This window comes from Colletes latitarsis, chromosome 7 (assembly GCF_051014445.1).
Source record: "Colletes latitarsis isolate SP2378_abdomen chromosome 7, iyColLati1, whole genome shotgun sequence".
Lineage (NCBI taxonomy): Eukaryota > Metazoa > Arthropoda > Insecta > Hymenoptera > Colletidae > Colletes > Colletes latitarsis.
Window position 1 is genome coordinate 3967221 of NC_135140.1, and position 26164 is coordinate 3993384.

Here is a 26164-nt window from a genome sequence, read left to right on the forward strand (position 1 = left end):
CTGTATATAATGGTTTACCTATTCAAAATATTTATTTTATCCACGTTTTCTGTTTTATGTACATATGATGAACAAAATTAAATAACCTGAAAAGGTATACATACAAAACCACATTTTTTTTTATCTTCTAACAGTACTTATAACTGCAAAAAAATAAAATATACGTCTACATGTATAATGTGGTAAATGTAAATACATTAATAAATATTATGTATCTTAAATTTTAAGTGGAAATTGGCGGCATTATAACTGTTCCATTGCATTCAAGAGCAATCTTCACGCCTAGTACAAAAAATCCGATACTTTTAACTATTGACCTGTAATAGAAAAATTATTTTTTAATATAAAGAAAAATGTTTCATTTTACAAGGTACGCTAGTTCTAGAATTTACCGAATAGGTTATAAACACGAATGTGATATTAATATAATAATATAATGTTGAATATACCATTTAAAAGGATCGTGATAAATCTGCTTTACGAATCTCACAATACGTGCCATCATGTATACTGTGTGTCTTTAAATAGAAACTTTCGTTTGTTTCGAACGCTGCTGCTTAAGTAATAATCGAACTTGAAATTACTTGAAGTTGTACTATTAAAAGAGTCCCACTTTAGCGTAGCTTGTTCACAATTTGAGTATTTCGAGTATGGAACGTGCTGGCTGGAACCTTAGATCATATATATGAACTAAGATTGGAACCATACATTGATTATATTATAGCAAAGAGTAGATACCAGACATAAAGAAGTGCAACTCTCTGTTTAGAGAGAAATGAAATGATATGATCAAATTAATAAATGTTCATTTGGCAATTATAGGGAAATCTAATTTTTGATTAGGTGATTGAAATTAGAATCACAAGTGTTGGATACCATTTCAATTATTGTTTAAATATCGTACATTATATTGAAAAATAGAAAATTATTAATCAATTTGTCTATGAAATAGATTACAAACTATCGTGATATATGATCGGGATTTTAGAATAGAAAAGAAATTAACCAATCAAAGTTGTAAACAATTTTTATACTCGTTTGGCTTTAGAGAACTCTATAGTTGATAGTTTATGTTATCACAATTAAGAGTACCTATAGTATAGTGCTGGTACCTATCTTCAACTTAGTGTTGATTAAAATGCGGTAGATGACGAATGAGATTCAAATGATTTTCAGAATTTAAAAGAGGTAAACGATGTTTATTCTATATAAATTTATTCATTATACTATAAACATTCTTACTTTTTTCGATAAGTTAATTATTATTAAGTTGTTGAGTAAGAATTAATTTACGAATGTCTAAAACATTCTACCACGTTGCTTATTATCTTAACGTCGAAAGAAATTGGAGAACTTTGTAATTTATATAATTTGGAGTCATTTTATGATTCACACTGTAATCGTAATTTGTTTAAAATGTTTAATCTTTTTACAGGGAACCATCATAATTTTTGGAAGGAATAAAATTTGCTCGAAAACATGTTAGAGGAAGGATTAACTACCATTGTTTTACCTACATTGTCTACTATGATCTTTTTCATATTTACATTAAATTTGTTTCGATACCTTGTAGGAAATCCTTGTATTCATATTAGGGATGTTACTAAAGAGCATAATTGGAAATCTATTACAAGAGAAAATAAGGTATACATATACATTTATATGGAATGCTTTAAAACAAGCTATCCAAATAATTAGCTTACTTTTAATAATAGAAAAAAATGTATTCAACCAATCTCATTTGGTTGTAATGGGCAAATATTATGATACAAACAAGTTTTTTCAAGGTCATAATTTTAGAGATTTCAAGGTTATTGAATTTTTTTTATGAAAATACATATTTTTACATATTTTTAAGACCAAAATCAATTCAGTAACATATAATAACGTGACATTAAAATGACCTTGAGTATGAAAAATTCAGTATTTGACTACCTTGTATATCTCAGTTGCTTTTCATAATAGTAAAAAAACAATTTTTCTTCAGGTTAGACTTTTTACTATTTCCAGAATATAAATATTTTTTAAAATTCGATCTTAAGAAGAAAACGGTAATACATTATGACTTAGACCTTCAAATGACCTTTAGAGTGTAAATAAGTTATCTTATTTAGATAAGATTAATACTTTTCATAGTTTATAGGTGTACAAAATATATAACTTTCACATAGTTTAATTAAATTTAATTTAATTCAATAATTTTAAAAACGTATTTCAAATATAACTGTTGCATCATAAAATATAAATATATAAAATTTATGTTGCTGTAAACAGTAATCGCATTATGTAAACTTAATAATGATAGTTTGAAGATTATTAAAATTGAATTATTTCTTTTGCAGGCATATTATTGTAACATTTGTGAAGGTTTGTTATTAAATGTGGAAGGATTGATCTGTGATTCCTGTGGTGTTTGCGTCGATCAGTCTTGTATTAAGATCGCAGATAAACAATTAAAGTGTAAAGTTATTAATTTAAGCACAAATGAGCCAATGAAACATCATTGGATAAAGGGTATGTTCTACAGTGTTACTCTTTTGTACAATATAAAATATTCAACTAATGGAAAATATTTTATATTTTATATTTTAAATGTTGTGTAAATTATAGTTAAATTTTTATTTATTTTACTTAAGGTAATTTACCTCCAATTGCTACGTGCGATGTTTGTAAAGAGGAATGCGATTTAGAACCTGGATTAATAGATTGGTGGTGTTGTTGGTGTCAAAGATGCATTCATGAAGCTTGTAGACCTATGTTATCAGAAGTATGTTATACATATTTTACTTACGTTATGTTAATATACAAATTTAATTTGATTAATTTCTTTTACAGACTTGCGATTTTGGTAAATTTAAATTAATGATAATTCCACCAACCAGTTTAGAAGTTGTACATCAACGTAGTACTGTAAGGCGTAGGCTACAACTTCGTACAGTTATACCACCAAATTGGCCTAATTGGAAACCACTTATAGTTGTCGGTAGGTTGTTGCTCGATATAATAAAAATATTACAGTAATATTATGACACGTTGCATGTCTAAAACAATTTTTTTAATAATTGTAGTGCAATTTATGGGTCTTCTATTTTAGCAAACAAAAAATCTGGTAATAAAGATGGAGCTGAAATTTTATCTCTATTCAGGAAGTTATTAAATCCTGCTCAAATTGTTGATTTATCTGAACGTGACCCGGTTGCTGCTCTTGAATGGTGCAGGCTACTTGGGAAAGTAGCATGCACAGTTCTTGTAGCGGGTGGAGATGGAACGATAGCTTGGTTATTAAATGCTATTCATAAACTTCAGCTGCAGGTAATATATATAGAATGAAAAAAAACTGATGTCGAACTTAACGAGATTGTTCTACCTACTGCAACGACAAAGAAATCCTATATACGATTGTGTAATGATTATCAAATTTTAACAGAAATTTTTGTCACTTTTGTTTGTGCCAATATTTTACAGGCAACAACTATAAAATTTAAATTTGAGAAAATGCGTTTATAAATTTTGCAAAGTTTTGGACATCATTTTTCTTTCGTCTTGCAGATATTTGTTTAGTTGAAAGGTGAGTGTGCAAGTTTTACCTGTTTTATTTGATATTGTATTTAAATTTGTACAGTATTTGCATTCGTACATATTATAAAACACATCGAAAGGTTAGGTATTTTCTTTGAATAGTATCTCCAAACGTAAAAATGTACGCGCACCGTGAAAATGTTTCCAACAATTTTGTGCGAAGAATACGGTTTTAAAAATTTACGGATGGAAATTGTATTAAGAACTAAGTTTTTATTAATTATTAAAATCAGAATTGGTAGTTTCCGGATTGATATTATGAATAATAACATTAACTTCGGCCGTGAATGTCTCAAATCTCAAATTATTAATGTCAATGACAACGAATTATTGGTGATAATTGATTTAAAATTTTTAATTCTTAAGCAGCAAAAGTAGAAGGAAAGATAAGTCGACAATAATGTTAGGTAAAATTATTAATTACAATTGATTTTTTACGATGAAAATGGGTTGAGCTTATGCACTCGATAATTAAACGATTCTGCAAAAGTGATACATAGTTGAAAAGATTATGTTTGTCACACATACATACGAATAAGATATTTTTATTTAAAATAGCCAGTTCCATCTGTAGCAATAATTCCTCTGGGAACAGGAAATGATTTATCAAGAGTATTAGGGTGGGGAAAGGAACACGACCTAAATAAGGACCCCGCGGATATTCTGCAAGAAATACAAGTAGCACAAGAAGTGAAACTCGATAGGTGCACATATGATATGCAATAAATATAAATATAAATGTTACGTATTTACATTTACATTAATAATTTATTAGATGGACTGTGGTGGTGAAACCTTCTAGTGGATTGGGATTTAGAGGGTTGCATCAGACGTTTCATATGTATAATTATGTAAGCGTGGGAGTGGATGCACAAGTGACATTAAACTTCCATCGTACAAGAGAAAGTTGTTTTTATTTTTATAGTAGTAGACTGTTTAACAAGGTATTGTATTTTATTTGTCATTTACATTATAAATTGTATAAAAGAATGTGCTTTTTTTGTGCTTTTGACAGCTACTGTATTTATGTTTCGGTACTCAACAAGTAGTAGAAAGGGAATGCAAGGACCTTGATAAAAACGTAGAATTATATTTGGATGGCAGGAAAATCGATTTGCCCTCTATCGAGGGTATTGTGATATTAAACATTCCATCTTGGGCAGCAGGTGTTGATCTTTGGAATACAGGATTAGAAGGTTTTTAATTATATTATAAATACGAGTGTTAACAAATTTGAGAAGAATATGTGTACTTAAAAAAAATGTCTTATGTTAAATAGATCATGAAGAATATGAAGAGCAAAGTATTAATGATGGGAAGTTAGAAGTAGTTGCTCTTTATTCTTCGTTTCATATGGGTCAACTTCAAGTAGGACTTTCTCAACCTTATCGCGTTGGTCAAGCTAGTACTATAAAGGTATTTTATACATTATTTAACTATTTCAACCTTTCCATTTGTGCTTTTTTCTACAATAATAAGTATATCTTCTATAGTATATATAATAAAACATAAAACTTTTAGCGAAATAATTAGTCCATTTTGTTTGTTTTGCAAAAAGTACGATTAAAACCTATCTTATTCGATTTCTATCAATATACTATTTTTTAAATAAACATTCTACAAAATACAGGTCAAATTATTAAAACCATACGCTATGCAAATTGATGGTGAACCCTGGTATCAACATCCTTGTGAATTTAATATTGCATACTGCAACAAAGCATCTTTGTTGATGAATACGGTTAACTAAATCTTATTCTTGGAACTAGAAGATTCCATTTAATGAATCATAAGATTACAAAAAATATTTAATACAATCTGACGATACAAAGCGTAGATTAATGTAGTAAAAATAACGAACCAAAATTATTAAATGTAAACAAAGAAAGATCTAGTCACTATTCTACAAAAATGTATAAACTGTACATTATGCTTCGAATATGTGAAAGGTAATTTATAATTTTATTCATGTTTGTTCCTTTTATTGCATGAACATTATGATGTCACGGCAATTCCTTAGTAAAAGTCTCAAACATAAGTGCATAGTGTGGTAGGCAATCTTGAGCGTTGTAGTACAAAATTATTTTTATATCTTTCATTATATTTTTATGAGAATGGTGATGTTTCCGAAACTTTTATCGATGCGACGATCTGAACTTTTAACGAGGAATTCCCGTATATCTTATTTTATACATAATAAATAATGATACCGAAACGTTTTATTTTCGTATGCAGAAATTTCCTGAATATTTCGAGTATTTTACTTATTTTATTACTGACACGTTCGTAAATTTTCAGGTATAACTCATTTCAATTAAAAGTTATTACGTATATAATGATTTCTTTCGTTCGGTTTCATTCGATTTACAAAAAATTAAATTTATTTAAAATTTCAGCAAATTATTATAAATAAAGCAAAGGTCCGTAAAACACGGTATATTAAATTTTAATATAGTATTATTTTTATTTATAAATTATAATGTTATTCGTACTTTAATAATTTATACAAATTAAGTTATATTCTATAACGAATATATTTTATTATTTTCATATAATAAAGGCAGAATACAAGTGTGTTAATTGTTATTATTATCAATGTAAAAATGTGAAAATCGGAAGTGAAAATTAGAACAAGAAACTAAAAATATCAATTCAATAAATTTTTTGATCAATTTAAAGAGTTCTGTTCCACTAGCTAGGCGTCGCACCTTGTTCATTCTCAAAGATGGCAGCCACTAAATTTCCAGTGATAGAGATTAATGGCGTGTTATTAGGCGAAGGACCGGTATCTAAAAGAAATTGGTTTTAGAACAATCTTTTCGTTTAAAGAACGGTGGCTTTAGAAATTATAGGCAACCAAACTGAAATTGGTAAAGCTAGTAAACGTAGAAAAGTTTTCCTTCCCTTAAATGATGTGCAGGATTGTTATTTTTAATCACTGATGGCGAGAGTGCATTCGGTGCGTTACGAGATATTCTGAATCGAAGCGGAAATTACTGTATTTGCGAAGGAATTGGTGTGAGTGATGAAATTATGAAATTCACTTTGAGTAGATTGCATTGAGTTCTCGCGTCGTCCATATATATATCAAGTAATGTACGGAATTATGCAGAATATGTACGAAATTAATTGCAAGATCGTCACTTGGTTTTCAATACGATAAACGTCTTTAGTTATAATACCGATCGTCTAAAAATTTGTTGGTTATGACAGAACGACAGATAAATTTTCTTATTATATTAATGACAGTTTGGTTGATGCATGAGACAGCCAGAATCGTTAATGGCATGAAGTAAATTTATCGTATTAAGGTAGAATAATAATTTAATATTCATAATATTTTACATACAGAACATCATTAAAAGTACTAGAAGAAAGAATTGCTCGAACATTGACTATATGAAGTCGAATAATATAAGAACGTACGATTGTTGTGTGACTAAAATTTTATTAAACATGGCGCATTTGCCCTCGATTTTAGTTTGTATAAAGCTATGATCGATTGACTTAGAATAGCGTCGCGAAACAATTCGGGTGAAGTATTGTATAATAAACATAACAAATTATATTTTTTCCAGAAATTTTAAAAAGATTCTTTCCTGAAATTAAAACCAAACCTATCGCATTTGTGGCGTAAAATCTTTGCTAGTTGCGGTGGGCCGCAATAAAATACTGTTACTTTGCCCTTTTTCTTGTCCTGAATCTGCTTGAAAACTTTGTCCCAGTTTGGTCGGCCAGCATTTGTTCTTGTTTTTAAACCTGTTATAAGATCTCGTTTCTCCTGAAAAATAGAGCACAAGTTTTTGAAATCCTTGTTACAATGTTTCTGATAGAATATTTTTGTCAAACTACAACCGATTTTGAAAGAGTTTTATTTTATGGACAATGCCTTGCAAAAAAAACATAATGTTCTATGCATTAATTCCAAACCATTTGATGAACTAAATCCATGGCTAGTTGCAGACCAACAGCTTTCATATCGTTCTTTTGTAGCGCGCTGGTAATATACATGTGCATCTCAAGAAACCGTTCCATCGCAACGCCAAGTTCTGCTTGTTCCATTTCTAGCTGAGATAGCAAGTTCACAAACCATTCGAAGGATCTCTGATCTCTGTTAATCCAGAAGAAATCTACCTGCAAACATGATGATTGCATTGAGTTCGAGTACGCGATATAGAATAAAAAGATTAGAAGAAGATATGTAAATAGCAAATTAAATCCACTTTCCTCTAATTTTCTTCCTTGTTTGAAGAAAAAACGAAGTTCATGTACAAAAATATTATAAACAGGGAGGAAATATTTGCCTTTCGTAGATGCATGACAGTTGATGGAATCTCGCTAGCCCAGGAGAATTTGCAGTTTGGGCAAGTGTGTCTAGCTTTCCAATAACGGTGCATGATGGATTGTAATATAGACGCGAAAGGCGTGACTCCGATTCCTGTTGCAATTAGAACCGCGTGTTGTGCTTGAAATATGTGACTCGAAGGAGCTCCATATGGGCCATCCAGAAAGATCTATGTAACAATAAATCAAATACTTTTTATACTATCCATTATATTATTTTATGTGTCAAAAAAGAGCGTAATTAGCAGACATTATTTGAGTACTGTAATTTGTAGTATACTTTTAAAAAATAACTATTAAATGGTCCTGAAGAATCAAATACAGTCATACTCTAAACTTATACGTACTACAGTAATGCACAATGAGTGTGAGTGACACAAGTCGAGAGAACGTAAATCAGGGTATGACCGTGTAGTTGAATAAGTTAAATAAGATCATCGATGCCGGATAGCGATTAGTATAAACGGTAGCACTGTAATGTTCAATTTCTCGCAGTTATGAATATGTTAAGTATCAAAATGAATCTTTACCTCCAATGGTTTTCCTACAGCATAATTCATAGATGGATGTGAAGAAAGTTCAGATCCGATATCATCCATATTTCTCTTTGGTATTTCTTCGAATTTTGTCTGCGGTCTATCTCTTTCCGCTGTTATTTGTATCGCGACTAAATTAGGCGACAATCTTCTGGCCACGTTTACGTTTGTTTGCGACGTTGCTGTTTCACCGAGTTTATTAATTTTATCTTATAATTCTTGTAAATGCATGTAATTAAGACTAATCGCGAGAAGGAATTGTCGCTTTGTTATTTTAATTATCAAAATTCATTCCCTTTGCTTCACAGGAAACAAGAAGTATTACTGCGATTTTTGATCCCAGACGAAATTAATTAGAATTTGAACGTGCCTCCTTGTTATAAAATTCGGTTTCAAAATGTTTAGAAGTAAATAGTTGTTCACTTACTGCGTTTGCTCGTAGGCGTTTCTACTTTGCACTCCCAATTCTCCAAACTTGGAGTTTTGAAAGCGATTATAGTAGGTTTGGTCCTCATGTATCTGAAGCTTTGCGCTAATTTTTTATGTTGCGGGCTCGAATAAGCTTGTTCCAAAGATTTTAAGCGTGCATTCCGCATTTGGTACTCGTTGAAGTTCCTCTCCGATTCAGATCTCATATAATCTCGAAGCCTATCGAGAGAATAATAACAACGATATAAAATAATGTAACAAATTGTACATTGCATTATTCAGAAAGAGTATACGTTCGTTATTTATTCATAAAAAAATTTACGTTTGTATTCCACTGTTCGGAATAACGAGTTTCTAGTGTTGTAATAATGGCAGAGAGTTAATTCGTTATTTTATTTTGTTTAATTTATTATTTTACTGTTAAATTTATCATCCATATGTAGAGTTTAAAAACGGGAATCACTGTAGGTTCCTACTACGGATCAGTATAAATCTTTCTGAACGATCCAATGTTTAAAAGAAAAGATACAATGGTGTAGTTAGCTTACACTATTAGTCTCTCTTTCTTTTTTTTTTTCGTTTGCATATCAGGTACCGAGAAAGACTTCTCTAAAGGCATTTTGCTACTCAACAGCAAACGATGAAGATTTCGATCCTTTGAAGTTTTATTACTATCCGTTACACCTATACGATAAGATAAATATCACAGAAATTTATCGAGCAGTTAATTCCTCTGGACCGAGACAGTCTCTGTAATGTTTTGTAATAACTACATTTTTATTAGACTTTTAGAATTTTAATTAGCGTTAATAAAATAAAATACTGCGCGTATCATCCGTCGAGATAGTAATAGAGGTGAATTCTATGAATTAAACTGAGATAAGGAAAGAGGATGAGTACAAGCGTGATACAATAACTGGCACGTGTCGAAATCGACAATACGACGATCCCAACATATCTATTTGTATCATTTAGATTATTCGCGATGGCTTCTTATAACAGTCCCGGTAGTTCTAAAGAAATGACTGTCGGAGAACGGTTGAACATTTTAAATAAATTAGAAGCCGGTGCAACCGTGAGAGATCTTGCCATTGAATATAACGTAAGCGAAAGAAGCATAAGGCGGCATCGGCAAAGTGCCCAATCGATTCGGAAATTCGCGGAAGATTCACACGGTATACACAGGAAAAGGATACGGAGGCGCACTTTTAATGATCTAGACAAGGAAGTGTACAATTGGTTTCTGGAATGTCGTTTATTAGGACATCAAATAACCGACAGTGTTCTGCTAGAAAAGGCAAAGGAATTGCACGAAGAGATCGGCGGCCGGTACGGGTTCGCTGGAAGCCGTGGTTGGCTATGGCGTTTTAAAAAAACTTACGGAGAGGCCGCCGATGCGGATAAGGCAGCCGTGGACACGTTTAAACAGAAACTTACGCAATTATTGAAGGAAAATGAAATTACAGACGACAATCTATATAATATAGATGAAACTGGTCTGTGTTGGAGAATGCTTCCGGGTAAAACATTGGTCGGAGTCGAAGGAGGAAAAATGAAAAAAGAGAAGATCACGTTGGGCCTGTGCGCGAACGCTAGTGGAAGTCACAAACTGCCATTACTGTTCGTGCATAAATATGAAAACCCGAGATCGTTAAAACATTGCAAGGATAGTTTACCTGTAACTTGCGCGTACCAAAAAAACGCATGGGTCGATAATAAAATTTTCCAATCGTGGTATCAGGACGATTTTAAACGTTACGTAAAAGAGCGTCAAATTAAAGAAAATCGTAGCGGCAAAGTGCTGTTACTAATGGATAATTTTAAAAGTCACAAATTGCCAAAAGAGGAAACGGTCGACGAACATTTTAAAGTATATAATTTATTTAACTATCGTATTAATATGTAATTTTAATTAGTTACTGGTTATTTATTCATTAATCATATTTTAAGGTGCTGTTCTTACCGCCGAACACTTCGTCGCTCATTCAGCCAATGGATCGGGGCGTGACTGTGAAATGCAAAGAACGTTTTCGGCATAAATTATTACAACGAGCGCTGCAGCACACCGAAGGGATTTCGGAATTTTATGCGGATTACGATTTAAAAGACTGTATAAATTTAATTCACGAGACGTGGATTCAAGTTACGGCAGACGATATTTTTAATGCTTGGTCCAAAATTCTTGATCGTTCTGTGAGACAAAGCATCAAAGAGTGTCCCAAAGAAGATGAGTCAACATCAGACGAGAAACAATCATTCCAAACGATTTACGATGAAGAAATTAGGGATTGGTTTAATGAGTGCAATGTAGAAGAAAAAATCGGTGAAAAGGATACGGTAGCAGAGTGTTCGGAATCAGAACCTGTTTCTCTAATAGGGGAAGAAACGGACAGACTATTGTATTATTTGCAGAAAATAACGACAACAGAGCCGCAGATTCAAGAGCACGCTAAAGCTATAATAGATTATTATAATGAAAAATAATTTTTATTTTAGTTTTCGCTAATATCATTTGTCTAATTAGTATAACTGTTATCATTATCATTATTACTTACAACCTTAACAAGTTTTATGACTTTACTATAATTAACTGATACCAAGTAAAATAATATTACGTATTCATATTTTTATATTACCTTGTGCAACATATAGTATTTAAGAGAATAAAACTTTTTATTCAGTCCATGAAATAACTTACCGTTTGTGCAGTGTGTCGATAGTATTATCTTGTCAGTATCGGAAACGAAAGCCGGATTATCGAATTCGCAATGATTCTCTGTTTCCGTAGACGACGAAGACATTATCGCATTCAATACTAAATCTTGATTTTTATTAAGGAATCTGAAACGAATAATTAAAAAAAAAATAACATTTTTGTTGTCCGTAGAATGTAAATTAAACGAAAACAATTGTTACGTGGGATTGGAACTTGCATTTTTCCAGAATTAACGGCATCGCTGCACCCTGCGATTGGAAACACATCGTTCTCGTGAAGTTTTACTTGTTCCTTTTCAAAATAAGAATAAAGGCTGTTTGTCCATTCACCGACTGCTCGAATGTGGAGCCATATGTAGTCTATAAAACAAAAACATATATTCTAGCGTTTATGCAAAATCAAGCGCGGAGGCCTATCGAGTCCACACAAAATGGCCACGGGTGGGCTAATAAGAAAGCGTTCATCAGTGTGTTAACCCCTTCCCGTACTTTAACGAGTCTGACTCTTGATGAAGATTTTGGCCTAAACCAGAATATCACGAGCCAAACTCGCGGACAGAAAGTCTGGTTCCGCGCGATCACTAAATAGCGCGGGAAGGGATTAACATGTTACATACGTATACTTGTACATCATATGGCGAAGTAATTTATAATTTTTGAATTACTATCGTAGTTTCACACATAGTTGTTTATATAATACAATAACATTAATTTAGAAATAAGCGGTACACTTTTTAAGCGCGCAGATAAATAGGAATATGATTAATTTATAATTTCTATCTGATGTGCATTCTATTTAAAATGTATTTTTCATTTAAGCAATCAGTTCTAGTTCCTCGTCACGAATTCAATGACTTATATTTTTCAAATTAGAATCAAATAATTTCGTTTCTCTTATTACTTCCTATCTCAGTATACATAAATAAGGGCGAGATAGTTTAATTGTAAAGAAATACAAACTATTGTTTGAAATTTATTGACCAGTGATATTTCAATTTTGTTGAAATAGGTGATTTGTCTAACCTTCCTGTTCCGGAGTGCTGCTGATGGTGAAAGGATGCCATTCGTACCGAGCGATGGCGGGAACGTTTACGAAAACGTAGTCGCCAGGATGAAAGTCAAAATGTAGCGGCCTCTTGATGACCAAATGCGTGACTTTCGACGGCAGTAAGAGACCGGAACTGATGTAAGTCTTTCCGAGTTGAGAGCGAGACCAGGCGATTCGTCGAATTCTTTCCGCCAAATATATCGTGCCCGGCACGATAAACCATTTCCAAAAATTCGGTCCATGAAGTACCGTTAATATCCAAAACGGTATATAGAGCAGGTGCGACCAGTAAAATATCTGTAACATGGTGAACGAGCTTATTAAAACGAAAATCCAACAAGAAGGAGCTTTTAGTAAATTGTAATATTGAATTTCATTATATCTGCTTCTGTCCAAGTTCAACCGTTGAGAACAAAATATGTAATAATTAAAATAAGCTACGATAAAATTGAAAAGCAAATGCACAATAGTGCACATTTTTAGGGGATTCCTATGTGCATGCTTAATCAACGAACTCAACCGATTTTGATTACTATTTCTCTTTAGCAGTTGAACTTGAACAGTAATACGATGAAATTAATTATTACGATTTATTATATTACCGCAATCTTTTGTTGCTATATTTTTGGTAACATTAACATGGAAATTATACAATAGGATTTCAATAGAGAAAAGGAAAAGAATAAACAAAATAATCCTCGTGACCTCGAAGCATCCGCCGCGGCGAACAAACGGCATAGAGCAGACTGTCATTATAATGAGAAGGAGGACAAGAATCATTCCAGTTGGGTTTGCACAACCTCCTATAAGACCGAACAGTCCTGGACGATTCGTAAACAGCCATTCGGATATAGTATATTCGTTACGATTAAGTACGGCATCGTTCACCACAATTGTGCCTGAAAATATTAAGTTTGTTCTCCATTTTGTTCCTCGATATGATCGTTCTTATTTTGAACGTTGCGAATATATTGGTGCATCTTTATTAAAAGTGGACAAACAAAAATCAATATAACGATGGTGTACCGAAGTTCAAAAGATGCATAAACGTGTGCAGTATACTGAAGGCACCGATTAGAATTCCAGTTATTTTGTGGAGGTAAATGTGTTGATCCAATGGTAACACAGAATTGAAGCCGTGGCTTCGTAGAAAGGTAATGCACTGGCGTAACATAAGAACCAGGATGAAACTGCAGTTGAAATTCAGACACTGACCTGCAAGAACGTAGTCCCCGTGAATTTTTCTTAGAGATTCTATTTGAAAGCAAAAATAGGTATGTAGGTTTAACTGTTGGAAACAGTTTCCTTACCGCAAGCACGAGCAAGCATTACGTAGCCATTGGCTCGTCTATATTCGTAGAGTCTCGATACGAACAACGTTACGTTGATCAAAATAAAGACGGAGATGAAAGCGATGTAAACGTAATTGTTCTTGATGTACGGTCTTGTCAATTGATAAGGTCTTAACGATGCGAATAAACCCAATAGCGATTTCCGCTTTGCTTTCGGTTTCGGTGGTACCAGCCATCGGTCGATACTGCGATTTAATTTCTGTTTTTAATCAATTTCCTTTGCAATTAATGCGACACGATTGATTAAACGAGTATCGTTTTGCAATGATTCCGAAAGAAAGAGTCGTTTACCTAATCGATAGGTTTTCCAAGAGTCCTTCGTGCTTTTCCAATTGGTTTTTCAGAGCCTCGTAAGTAATGGCGCCTCGATTGGCTTGATCAGCGTCCTCGAATAACGCCATTGTCAGTTCCTTCACTTGTTCTTCGCTGAATTCCATTCCATTTTCCTCCATGCAAGCTCTCACCACGTGTTCTAATTCGAGAAGTTGTATCGATCCGTCGCCTTTTCACAATTAAGAATTGCGTGAAAGTCATTGTTTCGAATACAAAACGGTAGAGTCATGTTACATCGCCCACAAAATGGACACAGCTTGGTTCAAATTTAATTTACAATAACGCAAACTGAATTAACAAAATAAACATTTTTCAACTTTTTGTTTTTTTTTTTAGAAAAAAGGACACTTTCTGATATTGCTAGATAATTCTTAGAGTGCAAAGGGTCGTACAATATAGTTTACAAATAACTCTAATGGTATGCATCTATAAAGGTAAACATAATCAAGCTTAGAAGCAATGAAATATGGTTGTATTTTACCGTCGATGTCGTAAACTTTAAACAGAAATCTGATTTTATCGTCTGGACTTTTTCCTGCAAACTGATGCATCGCATCCAGAAATTCCTGAAGAGATATGGCCCCAGAATTGTCCTTGTCAAATATTTGAAAGGCCCTGTCGGTGAAGAATGGCTGAAAGAGACATATTTTTTTTTACCACATATTAAAATACAAATTGTAAACAATAGTTTGTATTAGATGGAAATTATTTGGTTCTAGTTCAAAAATTACAAGGCATGATTTATTTAATTCAAATACACTGAAGTATGTGTATGTTAGAAAGCCATTACTGTTTATGTTTATTCAGCCTATGTCTTCTGCTTACGTTTTTTGAAGTGACAATCTTGTTAAATTCTTCGCGTCTTATTTCTTTCTCGTTGCCTACCATTTGTTTAAATAGCTTTTCCAACCATTCCAAACTACTGCTGTCGAAGCCGGCGCGAGGTCTGCAAAAACATAGTAAAGAATAAGATTATCGAACATTTTTCTAACACCTTAAGATTTAAAGTCTAAGACGAAGTCACCTTCTGTCGCTGATCTTGGCGATGAACTCAATAATTTGAGAGGACATTACATATCCCACGTTTTCGTCATCGATTACTCGATATAATTTATCTACGACCTGTAACACGAATACTTTAACAAACAAAGAAAACGATAACTGTAGAGTTTTAATATGCGTATGTAATATCAGATACGATGTTAACGCATTGCCAATCGAAACTTTTATAATACCACATTATACTAATAATTTCTCTTTATATGTATATCAATACTATCTTTTGGAATAAAATTATATAATATTGTTAAATAAGACAATTTTTTGTAAATAATTGTATCAGTGGTATTACAAATTATTTTTTTCTAATGAAATAATTTATAAATAAATGTTTCTCTTTAATGCAGATAGAGACTAAATAATAATGTATATTTTAAATGTCTGTTCTATCTAGTCCCTATTAATACTGTCCACGATTTTAATTTGTAAATTGTCAATGAGTTAATGTGTTATCAATGCGTGTTTCTTTGTCATTTGTCATATTTTTAGAGATTATGATATGTTTTCAGATGTAATAACAAAAGACAACTAGCGAGATGATACGGGAATAAGAGGGGTGCCGCGCATGTGCAGTTGATCCCCACCCTCAACGCCCTTCTAACCACCTTCTGGTCCATGAAGGGACGCTCTGGGATTTAGTAGAGACGACTGTTTCGATCGACAATGATCGATGACAGAAAATATGTGCGCGTGGAGGGCTGACTAAATCAGATGCAGCCAATCGTGGCCCCCCATACTTTCCATTCATCGTCTCTTCAGCTCTGAACATTACATCTTACTAATTCCCCGTACAGAAACGTTAAATGTAAGCATGGAAAATTATTTCCAACAATATTAATATTTATTTCTGTAGATGGTAAAAACCCATTAATATAAATAAGGTTTATAGATGCGGTTGATTAGGCGTAAAGCTTTCTATTACTTTCTTTACAGTGTAATAGATTGAAATACCATCTTACTTTTTAACATTTTAACAGTTCTTCTTAAAGAATCACAATATTTACATTCAACGAAAGTTGTTCGTGGAATTGCTTTAATATTAAATTCTAAATAAACAATGACCGTTTAGGAATTGAATTCAGTTTTACGAATAAACAACTTAACAACTTACCTCTTTAGTGGAAAATATTTGTTGAAAGTTTAGAGAACTAACAGGATCATCGCCGCATATAGTGTATACAACACTCTCGATTTCATTAATGAAATTGTTCTGATTTTCATTTCTGTGAAAGAAAGTTTAATAATTTCGTAAGAACATACAAACAGTACGTTTAGTTTCGACAAGACTTGGCGCATGATAAAATGTCTCTTACGTTAATCTTCCTTTTAAAAATTCAATCCAATCGTCCTGTTTTAATGTCTTGTCGCCATCCTGGTCGAATAATAAAAACAACTTCTCCAGCAACGTCTGAAATATATTGTACGCGTTGTGAAAATTCGTCGAGTTTTATGTGAACTAATTGGGAGACGAAAGTGTTCGTACGAAAGAATTTTCATATAATAGCACAAGTGATTAGCACTACATTTTATATAAAATACTTAAGGGGGTATTCGGTTCTAGACATATTTCTGGATCTACATTATGATTTTTTATTTTTATTTAACCATAGACTATTTTATATCGCTATTCCATACGAGTACATGTATTTACTTATATTTCAAATGTTTACAGTATTTATCGCAAGTATGGAGTTGCGAATGGAGGCTGTTCGTCTGGTTAAACCACGCGATTGTTGGACAGATCCAGGGACACCGGACAGGGTCGTGGCCGCGATCGAATTCCGAGGATCAAAGACGCTCGAGGCGCGAATGCTTTTTGGCTTCGGGCGATCAGCCACCTTGATCGAAATCTGTGGCCCTCGATAGATCCCCTTGCCATTTGCTACGATCCCGTCGCCGCTGTGTATTCTTTTCCCTTAAGTAATTATCTATTCGATATTGATCTCGCCTTGCCGTTACTTACTTTCAATGCAGACCCGACCTTGTGTCATTTGTCCTCGTTCGATCCTTAAGAGCTTTTTCGAGTTTTCGCGGTCTAATAATTATTTTTGGTTCCGTTATCGATTATGGAAATATGGAACTGTCATCAAATTTAACCCTTTTAATTATTAGTATAATTTAACATGATTTTTAAGTTCAGGAAGAATTTCTTTTCGAACTTCCACAGCCACTATTAACGCAGAAACGAAGCGGTTACTTTTTGTATTTCACGAATCGAGATTTATCCTTTGCCATGTATACCGTACTGTTTTAAACTCTTTGTTTTAACACAGATATTTTATGACCAATTTAAAATTACGAACAATGATAAAGCATAGTTTTATATTACTCGAAAACGCTTACTCGATCCATAAAAAGTCGCCTGAACGCGTCTTTGTTGCATCGAACGGTGCCATTCGCTTCGATTATTTGGGAACACTCTTCCAAGATGGTCGTTCTTCTTCTTTCTATTATACATTTGTCTACCGCCTCGCTAACGTCGCTTTCCATCTTCTTTCGCCACACAGTTTTGTCGAACAACTAACTAATTATCCGGTCGTTAATGAAATCGCGTCACTTTATAATCCGATGTTTACGCGTGATTTGTTTTCATTCCCAGTTTTCGCTCGACACCAGAAGAAACGATGGAATTTACCGAACTATTGTTATATTATATTAACCGGTCGACACAAACAATTACTTATTCTTCGTCGAAATCATAGCAAGTTTTATTTGAAATTATCACTCGCACATTTTGCAGAAATTTCACGAGAAACGTTTCGAAATTCTGTTTGTTCGTTCGTTTTATAAACAACAATGTTTCCGGCAGCGGTCGCACGAATCATCGGTTCGATTGCTTTTATTATTTCGTCGTAACGGAAACAAGGAAGAAAAACATCGTCCTCGAGGAACGTTGTATCAATTGACTCGGAGAACCGCGAACCACCGAATGAAAATCATCGATCCGTATCGTTGGATCGATCGATCCCAACCTTCCACAAATCCCTTTCGATAACGATTTTCAGTGTACGTCGCGAGTCCGGAGAGAGAACGAGAGATGGGAGGGAAGGCTTTCGATTTGAATAAAGATCACGCATCGAGTAGGAGACGGACCAACAGACAACCTTTCACTTTTTCATGAGTCATCGTTTTTTTTTTCATACTCACTTTTCCCTTATTTCTTTTTTTCGAATGCCCTTTAATTCGTCTCCTTTCTCCTTGCAATGCTTCCTCGTAGCAGGGCGCCATGTTCGTTTGCACGTACTTTTCTCGATAATTTTATGCACCGGTTTCAAGACCACACAAATATTTTTTAAAAGTATGGAAATACAGGAAACTCGGGTTTAGAATGAATAATGAAATGTTGGACGTGAAATTTGTATAAAATTCTAATTTGCAGAGATGTCGAGGTTATCTGGAGTTAACGCCATATATCCTACTATATCGTAGAATCATGTTAATATAAAGAAATTATAAAAGGAAAAGATGGTAATAATTTTAACATAATTGTAGGGTTTAAGTAAAAGTTTATACATTACAGAAACATGTTACAATTTTTAATTTGTGTCTTCTGGTGAGAGCTAGCAAACTACAGAAATGTAGTATACATATTGCACGCAAGTAACTTAATAATAATTCTATATTTTACACGAGGTACTGAATAATGTTTATTTTCAGTTTAAATTAATATAAATTAGCAATACGTAGATATTTGCATTACATTTTTCCTGTGCATTAACAAACTGCATTTTCTTATGCTTTAAAAGGTTTCTATCTTTTTGTTCGTACAGGATCTCCCGTGTAATTTAATTTGGAAATAAATATTTTTCGTAAAAGTTGTATGGTTTATTGTTACATAATAGACGTTCTTTAAACGAATGCAGGAATTCATAAACATTCATTGAAATTCGTTTTAAATCTCTTTGTGATCTAACAAGCTTATAAATATTCAAGAAAAGCCTTTGTTCCTCTTAAATGTCGCCCCCCTTCTCTTCCAAAGTGCTGCAGATGAAAATATTAATTTCCCTGGATCACTTAATTTAATAGAAAAATTATGTTATTTTATATTCCTTTCACAAATCATTTTTTTTGCAGTGTGAATTGTATTTCGATTTACAGCAATTATCCTATATTATTCGAGTACGTTTATATGCATGAGCCTGAGCGTGAGTTTAGATTTGTTTTACGCCTGGTTCGATCCATAGGGCTGACGAACATGCGCTTTCGTCGCTTCCAGCTCTGCACTTTCGTGCACTCAGTAAGCTCGTCCCTCGAGTTTGCGTGTCGTTGTTTCGCGAATTCCCCCAAACATTAATGTGGCAAGTGAAATATGAGATTTCGTCAAAAGTTAGAGTCAGTTTTTAAATACACTGCCGTATAATGGAACCGGTTTGACCGCCGATTCAACCGAGCGACCGAAAACATCGTAGAAATCTGTTTCCATAAAGGTTTGATTCTTCTACTTTTTCCTACCTCGAATAATAATTAAACTATTACCGAGCCACGTTTGTAAATAATCATTCGTTCTGATAAACGCACACGTGTTGTCATTCTTACGTTAATTTCTTCGTACGACAATTAGTTAAGTGTAAAGGGAATTTTAGCACGAATATTCCTTTCTTGTATGTTTCCTAAGGTATTTTAATTAATTTTTTCCAAAGAGACCATGAGACTTTGTAACGCAGCGGTTTTGTCACGCATCGATATACCTTTCTAGAGTATTCACCAATTTTTTTCAGTAAAAAATAATAGCAATTGTGAGAAATAATACGTTATCGTAACGAGGTATGCCTGAGATGTTCGTCTAAAACAGACATATCGGAGAACATTCTGTTTAGTAAGGATACAGTCACGGTTGGAACTATGAAATAAACGAGTCTCGGATTTTTAAAAAATAGCAGAATTTTTAAATTGATCGAATATTTCGTTTGTTTAATAAAGATGTTGTCGGACAAACTGAAAGGCGTTTGCGTGAAGATCTTCTTCGTTTTTTATACGTCGGGAGTGATCGAGTGCTACAACGTACCATGTACGTTCAACACAATGTGCATGTGTTGGGTCCAGGACGATCAGGATTTCACGAAGATGAACATCGCCTGCATGGGAACACCTTTTGCCAGATTTCCCGGTACGCATCTTTTTTTCTGTCTGTTTCGTGTCCATTGTACACTTACAAGTTATGTTTTTTTTTTCACAGATGTTTCAGTGAGCTATGTGGCTCAATTGGTGGTAGTCGGTTCTGGATTGCAGACGTTGGATAACGACGCACTGATGAGTTCGGTCGACGTCGAAGCTTTAGTATTGATGAACAATCGATTATCCAACATCGCTGATAAGTCCTTTTCGTAAGTCACAAGGATTCGCGAAGTTACGTGTTATCGATAATTCGATTTTCATTTTTGTTCGTCGTTTATCATGCGAGAAAGTACGTAGGCACGAATCACAATATTTCTAGACTATCACCTATCATTTTTTTTTACTGTAACATTTTTTATATTTGTTAATTGCGCAAAATACCATAAGCTCTCCTCTCCCGAATGCTAGGCGAGACCTAATTAAAGGAATTTGTCTGTAACCTTCAAGATACTTTTTGCACGATTACGCTTCGTCTAGCTCTTTGATTGCGTCCGTAGAAAGATTTATGTTTCTTTCTTTTCAAAGATAAAAAGAAACTCACACCTCCACCGGCTCTGTTATTAGAGGTATTGCGGACAAATTGCGTTCATTGGATCTGAGTTACAATGCCCTGGAGGACGTACCTTTCGAGGCCTTTCGTGACCTGAGAAAATTAAAATGGCTCAACATGGAGAGGTAAACGCCGATATACTTTGACGAAATTAAGAAATTTTTTATCTTTTGAGACTACATATTTCCTTTCATTAATTATTCAAGGTATATCCTTTAAGTTTTGTAATAAAAAAATGTTCCTCGTTTCAAGCCTGCCCGAAAAAACGAAAGATTATCAATACATTTTCAGCAATTATCTAACATCGTTGGACGGTGATTGGGGCCACGCGAAGGACATGCTGACAGACGCGTTTTTTAGCGACAATTCGATCATCCATATACCTAAAAGTTTCTCCACGTTCGAGTCTGTGGTCAGGCTGTACTTAGACAACAATAACATCGAGGAAATTTCGGAAGACAGTCTGCCACCCAAGATTCACACGCTCAGCCTGAACAGCAATCTCCTCAAGTATTTCCCGTCGTCGTTGAAAACATTGAAAGACCTCACGCTGTTGCATTTAAGGGGCAATGACTTCAAGTACCTCGAGCTGCCGGACTTTCAAAGCTCGAACTTGGAATTGATCGACGTCAGCGAGAATTCCATCGAATGGATCTGCGCACCCAGTTTGGCCAATCGTACTTTAAAGATCAAGGACTTCAACATGGACAGCAACAAGTTGAATTCGTTGCCTGCTGGGATTTTCGATCATTTGGACATCAAGAGGATCCATTTGTCCTCGAATTCAATCAAGAACGTCGACGACGATGCGTTTCGTGGGCTCGAGGACAGTTTGGAGTACTTGAATTTGGAAAACAACGATCTGCCAAATGTTCCCGGAGCCGTCAGTCGATTGAGGAAGTTGTCCTACTTGTATCTAGCCGATAACGACATAAGAAATATTTCTGGGGACGCTTTTCAAGAGTTTGGCGAAGACTTACGAGTTCTTTCGCTCGCCACTAACAACTTGGACGCGGTCCCCGTTGCAGCATTACTACGGTATCTTTCCTCGCTTCTGTTTGTAAAATACTAATTAAAAATCTTACACGTTTTCTCGTTTCAAACTTTGTAAATTTTACTGTAAACGGAGTTATTGTTTTCTTTGCAAAAAAATTCCCAAAGAACTTGTTCGGTATTTTTTGAAATAGGTGCGTGAGGCTATTACACCTGAATCTCGATTACAACAAGATCTCGCACGTTCAACCGGGCGATTTCGAGTGGGCGGAAGACCTTGAAATTCTGCTGCTTAGGAACAACGTGTTAACGAAATTGAGCGGGGAAACGTTCAAGGGAGCAAGTGAGTATCGATTAAAATTTCCCTATTGTAATTTCGTATTTCGATTAGCTCAGAGGCGACAACTAATTTTAAAACAACGATTTCAGGCAGACTGCACGAACTCAGCTTGTCTTTCAATCATTTAACGGAGCTGGACGACGACTGCTTCGCAGGCATCGAGAAGAGTCTCGGCATTTTGGAGTTGAGTTTCGCGTTCGCCACGGACGTGTTTCCGCAACGAGCTCTCAGGCCTCTGTCGGAGCTCTACTGGCTAGATTTGGACAATAATAATTTCCAGACCATCGAAGCAACGGCGTTTTACTCGTTTCAACGATTACGATATATCAATCTAGAGTCAAATCGGTTGCACTATCTGCCAGAGCGTATATTTTTATCGAGCGTGCATCCCGAACTGACGGACGTCAAGCTCGGTTACAATTTTCTGGAGGCCATTCCGGAGCTCAGCTTCCACAATTTGACCAACCTGACGGCCCTGGATCTGACTGGAAATCGAATAAAGGTCCTTGGCTCCGAGTCGATCCTAGACTGTCCGAAACTGGTAACGTTATCGTTGGCTTACAACAGAATCTCGCGAATGGAGAAGAACGCCTTGTACGGTCTGCCCAGTCTGCGTTTCCTTCACCTGGAGTTCAATAAATTGACTGCTTTGGATCTAGACGCAATCTCCGAGATCGGCGGGCCGGATTTCGCGCTGAACGTATCCTATAACGCGATCTCAGTCCTGAATTCCGGAAGCTCGATAAACAATCTGACGAGGGTGGATTTGAGCTTCAACAACATCAGCCAGCTGCCTGTCGACACGTTTTACAACACGCCGGATTTAAGGAGCTTGGACCTTCAGAGTAATTTCATCGCCGCTCTCGAACCAGGTACCTTTTTCGGGCTGAGTCGTTTGGAGACGCTGAATTTGCAAGACAACAAGATAGAGAGTTTGAGAAAACAGTCGTTCCACGGCTTGAGTTTGTTACAACAATTGGATCTGAGCGGAAATTTGCTAAGTCAGCTGCCCACCGAGCAGTTCCGAAACTTGAAGAATCTGCGGATCTTGAATCTGTCCGACAACAAGATCAGATCTTTGCCCAGAGACGTTTTCGAGGGTACAAAGTTGGAGATATTGGATCTAAGTCGCAACAAATTCACCGTAGTTCCATCGCCGTCTTTCCTCGAAGTCGGTTACACGTTGAGGGATCTAGACATGGCGGACAATTTCGTGGATCATCTCGATTCCACCGCGTTCCCGACTTCCCAATTGGTCTCCTTGAATCTGGCGCACAACAGGCTGACGATCCTGCCGGACAATTCGTTCGTGTCGCTGGGAAAGCTTCTGCGATTGAACATGTCACAGAATATCCTGCAAACGAATTTTAAAGAGCTTTTCCACTATCTGCCCGGTCTGAGGCAGCTTTACCTGACCAACTGTAGCTTCAGAGATATTCCCCTTCTGCCTCTGACGAATTTGAACATCTTGGATTTGTCCTTTAACTATATAGATTCGACGCCCGACAAGCAGTTCCAATACTTAAAGAACCTGAAAGTCCTTCTACTGGTGAATAACTCCCTGACTTCTATGCCGAATGTTAAGTTGAATCTCCTGAGGGAGCTGGACGTTTCCGGGAATCCGATAGAGGTGAGTCGTAAAGAATAATTAAATATCTTTTTTTTTAAATAAAATTTAAAGAAAAGACCAGTAACGAAACTGTGATTTGGTTTAGAAACTGACGAAGGAGAGCTTCATGGGTTATCCGAGGCTGGAGGATCTGAAGTTGAGGAATCTGAATAGAACGAGGTCGGTGGACAAAGACTGTCTTCGCGTCTTAAAATACCTGAAGCACCTTCGAATTCAAACGTGGCCCGAAGCGGAAGGATTCCATCTTCGATATCTGTTAACCGGATTACCGTTGAGAACCGTAGAGATACAAGTTACAGAATATTTGTTGAAACATCAAATACAAAACGCCTTTACGAAGCAGCTCAGAGAATTAACGATCTCCGGGAACGATCTCGAAGTGATTTCATCGGAAGCGTTCTCCACCATCGAGGGCGGTGAATTGATACTGCGAATCAAGGACACGCGAGTTCGCAGACTTCAGTCGGATATTTTTCTCTCTCTGACGAAGACGCTGTCGCGACTCACGCTGGACTTGAGGAATAATCACATAAACGAGCTCAGTCCGTCGGTTATTTACGGGAACCTATCGTGGGAAAGTGTTGGGACCAATATGGTGGTCGGTAAGTATGCATAATTAATAATTAACACGTTTGAAAGAAAAAAATCAAGAAACGTAATCGTTGTTTCATCTTATTAAAAGTAGACATATATCCTTACATTTTGGTGCTATTAATTTTAAAGAAAAATGTCTGAAACTGATTTTAGTTGTCGAGAAATTCGATAACCGAAAATATCATTGGAAGGTATATGTATTAATTTTTATTTTCTAGGGGGTTTACAGGTATCTGGGAATCCTTTGGAATGCGATTGCGAGATCGCTTGGCTCAGTCTGTGGTTACGAAGATGGCTTCGCGAATCTCGCCAGATCCACGTTGCTTCTCAGTATGATGCCAGGCAATTAAGAATGATCGCTGGAAGAGCCGTTTGCACCGAGACCACGCCATCTGATTCGTCCGACAAGGTTCTTTTGACACTAGGGACTCCCCACACTGCCTGCCAAGCGTCAGCCCTTAGCTCTGGCAACTATGAAAGACTGGCCACTACTTGGTTGGCCATAGTCCACATTATTCTTTTAACGATCATAGCCAATTGAGTTAAATTTGATAAATCACCTTCGATCCAACGAATGTTCCATTATCTATTAGGATGGTCCATACGTTCATGCGGTTTCCCTGTGTTTCCAAGGTATTCCACTGCTCCCATTGTTTTTTTAAGCGCTAGAGCGTAGTTTAATAATAGCATATTATCAATCAAATTACGCGATACTCTCAAAGTTTATATTTTTGTAAAATTTTGCAATATCGACCGTTTTTAGCAACTTTTGCAGTTTATAAAGTCTTTGAAGATCCTTTACTTATCGCGGTTGGGTTTCGTCTGCAGTTTAACGTAATAGCAATAACCAATTACTTTGTTTGGTAAACGTTTTTACTAAGAAGTTTTTCATCCGATGAAAAGAAATAGAAAGCTTGACGTTAGTTCTGATAGAACTTGTTAACGTACGAGCCACGGATATTATTTTTACGAGTGGGATCAAATTTGATACTGGTGATACATTCAACAATTTGCGATTTCTATATATTTGAGGAATAAAAAAAAAAAGAAATAGAAAACTTTGTATTAAACCGCAATATGGATCAGCTCGGTTTTGTAATTATAGTTTTACCGCATATCGAGATACTAAATATTCAACAACCATTAAAAAGTACGTGTGCATTGAAAACAGAAGGAAAAGAAAAGTCATATTCGTGGATACGAAGCGTTCACGAATATACATATGTATGTACATACTTAACGTAGAGTAATGCTTTTCCTTAAGACTATAAACATATTACGAACGACTAAAAAAAGGTAATTATTAGACACGGTATGATTACTCCGAATCGCCGTTCTCGTCGGATTTGGAAAATAAAAGAGACAAGAACGAGCTTAGACCAAATATTAATATAATACAAGGACGAAAATACGAACAATAAATCGTGATTTTTTATGTAAAGTTACAAAATAAAAAGAATAACTAGTTGACGATATGCATTTTACTCCCTTTCGTTGTTTCGTTGCCGATTTTACAAACGAGACGATCGGTTTCGACTAATAAAAAA

General features: G+C 35.0%; 3 protein-coding genes and 1 long non-coding RNA gene across 16 annotated transcripts; 2 read left to right on the plus strand and 2 right to left on the minus strand.

Annotated features, from left to right (window-relative positions):
- Positions 1-7: 7 nt before the first annotated feature.
- On the minus strand, positions 8-733 carry LOC143343620 (uncharacterized). The gene is made up of 2 exons (XR_013079990.1): positions 450-733; positions 8-317 (listed from the first exon to the last, which is right to left on the minus strand). It is a non-coding gene; the product is annotated as an uncharacterized LOC143343620 (long non-coding RNA).
- A 324-nt stretch (positions 734-1057) lies between these two features.
- Positions 1058-5345, plus strand: Dgkepsilon (diacylglycerol kinase epsilon). Its single transcript, XM_076768685.1, has 11 exons — positions 1058-1188; positions 1436-1644; positions 2343-2514; positions 2637-2767; positions 2836-2983; positions 3095-3312; positions 4138-4283; positions 4355-4523; positions 4595-4775; positions 4859-4995; positions 5210-5345. The coding sequence occupies exons 2-11, from the start codon at positions 1480-1482 to the stop codon at positions 5327-5329; spliced, it is 1587 nt and encodes a 528-aa protein (XP_076624800.1). The 5' UTR covers positions 1058-1188; positions 1436-1479; the 3' UTR covers positions 5330-5345.
- Positions 5346-5424: 79 nt separating this feature from the next.
- Positions 5425-26090, plus strand: LOC143343609 (uncharacterized). Of its 13 annotated transcripts, none has more exons than XM_076768670.1 (13): positions 6343-6890; positions 7573-8097; positions 12613-12789; positions 15905-16200; positions 17068-18863; positions 20316-20502; positions 20572-20719; positions 21075-21185; positions 21352-22098; positions 22248-22396; positions 22483-24023; positions 24109-24625; positions 24836-26090. In XM_076768670.1, exons 5-13 carry the CDS (start codon positions 18861-18863, stop codon positions 25156-25158), a joined length of 3726 nt encoding a protein of 1241 aa, XP_076624785.1. In that variant the 5' UTR covers positions 6343-6890; positions 7573-8097; positions 12613-12789; positions 15905-16200; positions 17068-18860; the 3' UTR covers positions 25159-26090. The 13 variants fall into 13 exon arrangements, with proteins under 13 accessions (XP_076624792.1, XP_076624785.1, XP_076624787.1 ...); XM_076768672.1 differs by having other exon boundaries at positions 7893-8097; XM_076768671.1 differs by having other exon boundaries at positions 6343-6595.
- Positions 7163-18024, minus strand: Nox (NADPH oxidase). Its single transcript, XM_076768692.1, has 19 exons — positions 17739-18024; positions 16709-16803; positions 16507-16618; positions 15361-15458; positions 15162-15282; positions 14818-14968; positions 14295-14505; positions 13962-14188; positions 13678-13866; positions 13357-13550; positions 12627-12948; positions 11822-11963; positions 11587-11729; positions 9437-9572; positions 8887-9107; positions 8454-8641; positions 7884-8093; positions 7510-7713; positions 7163-7360 (listed from the first exon to the last, which is right to left on the minus strand). The coding sequence occupies exons 1-19, from the start codon at positions 17883-17885 to the stop codon at positions 7163-7165; spliced, it is 3309 nt and encodes a 1102-aa protein (XP_076624807.1). The 5' UTR covers positions 17886-18024.
- Positions 26091-26164: the final 74 nt, after the last annotated feature.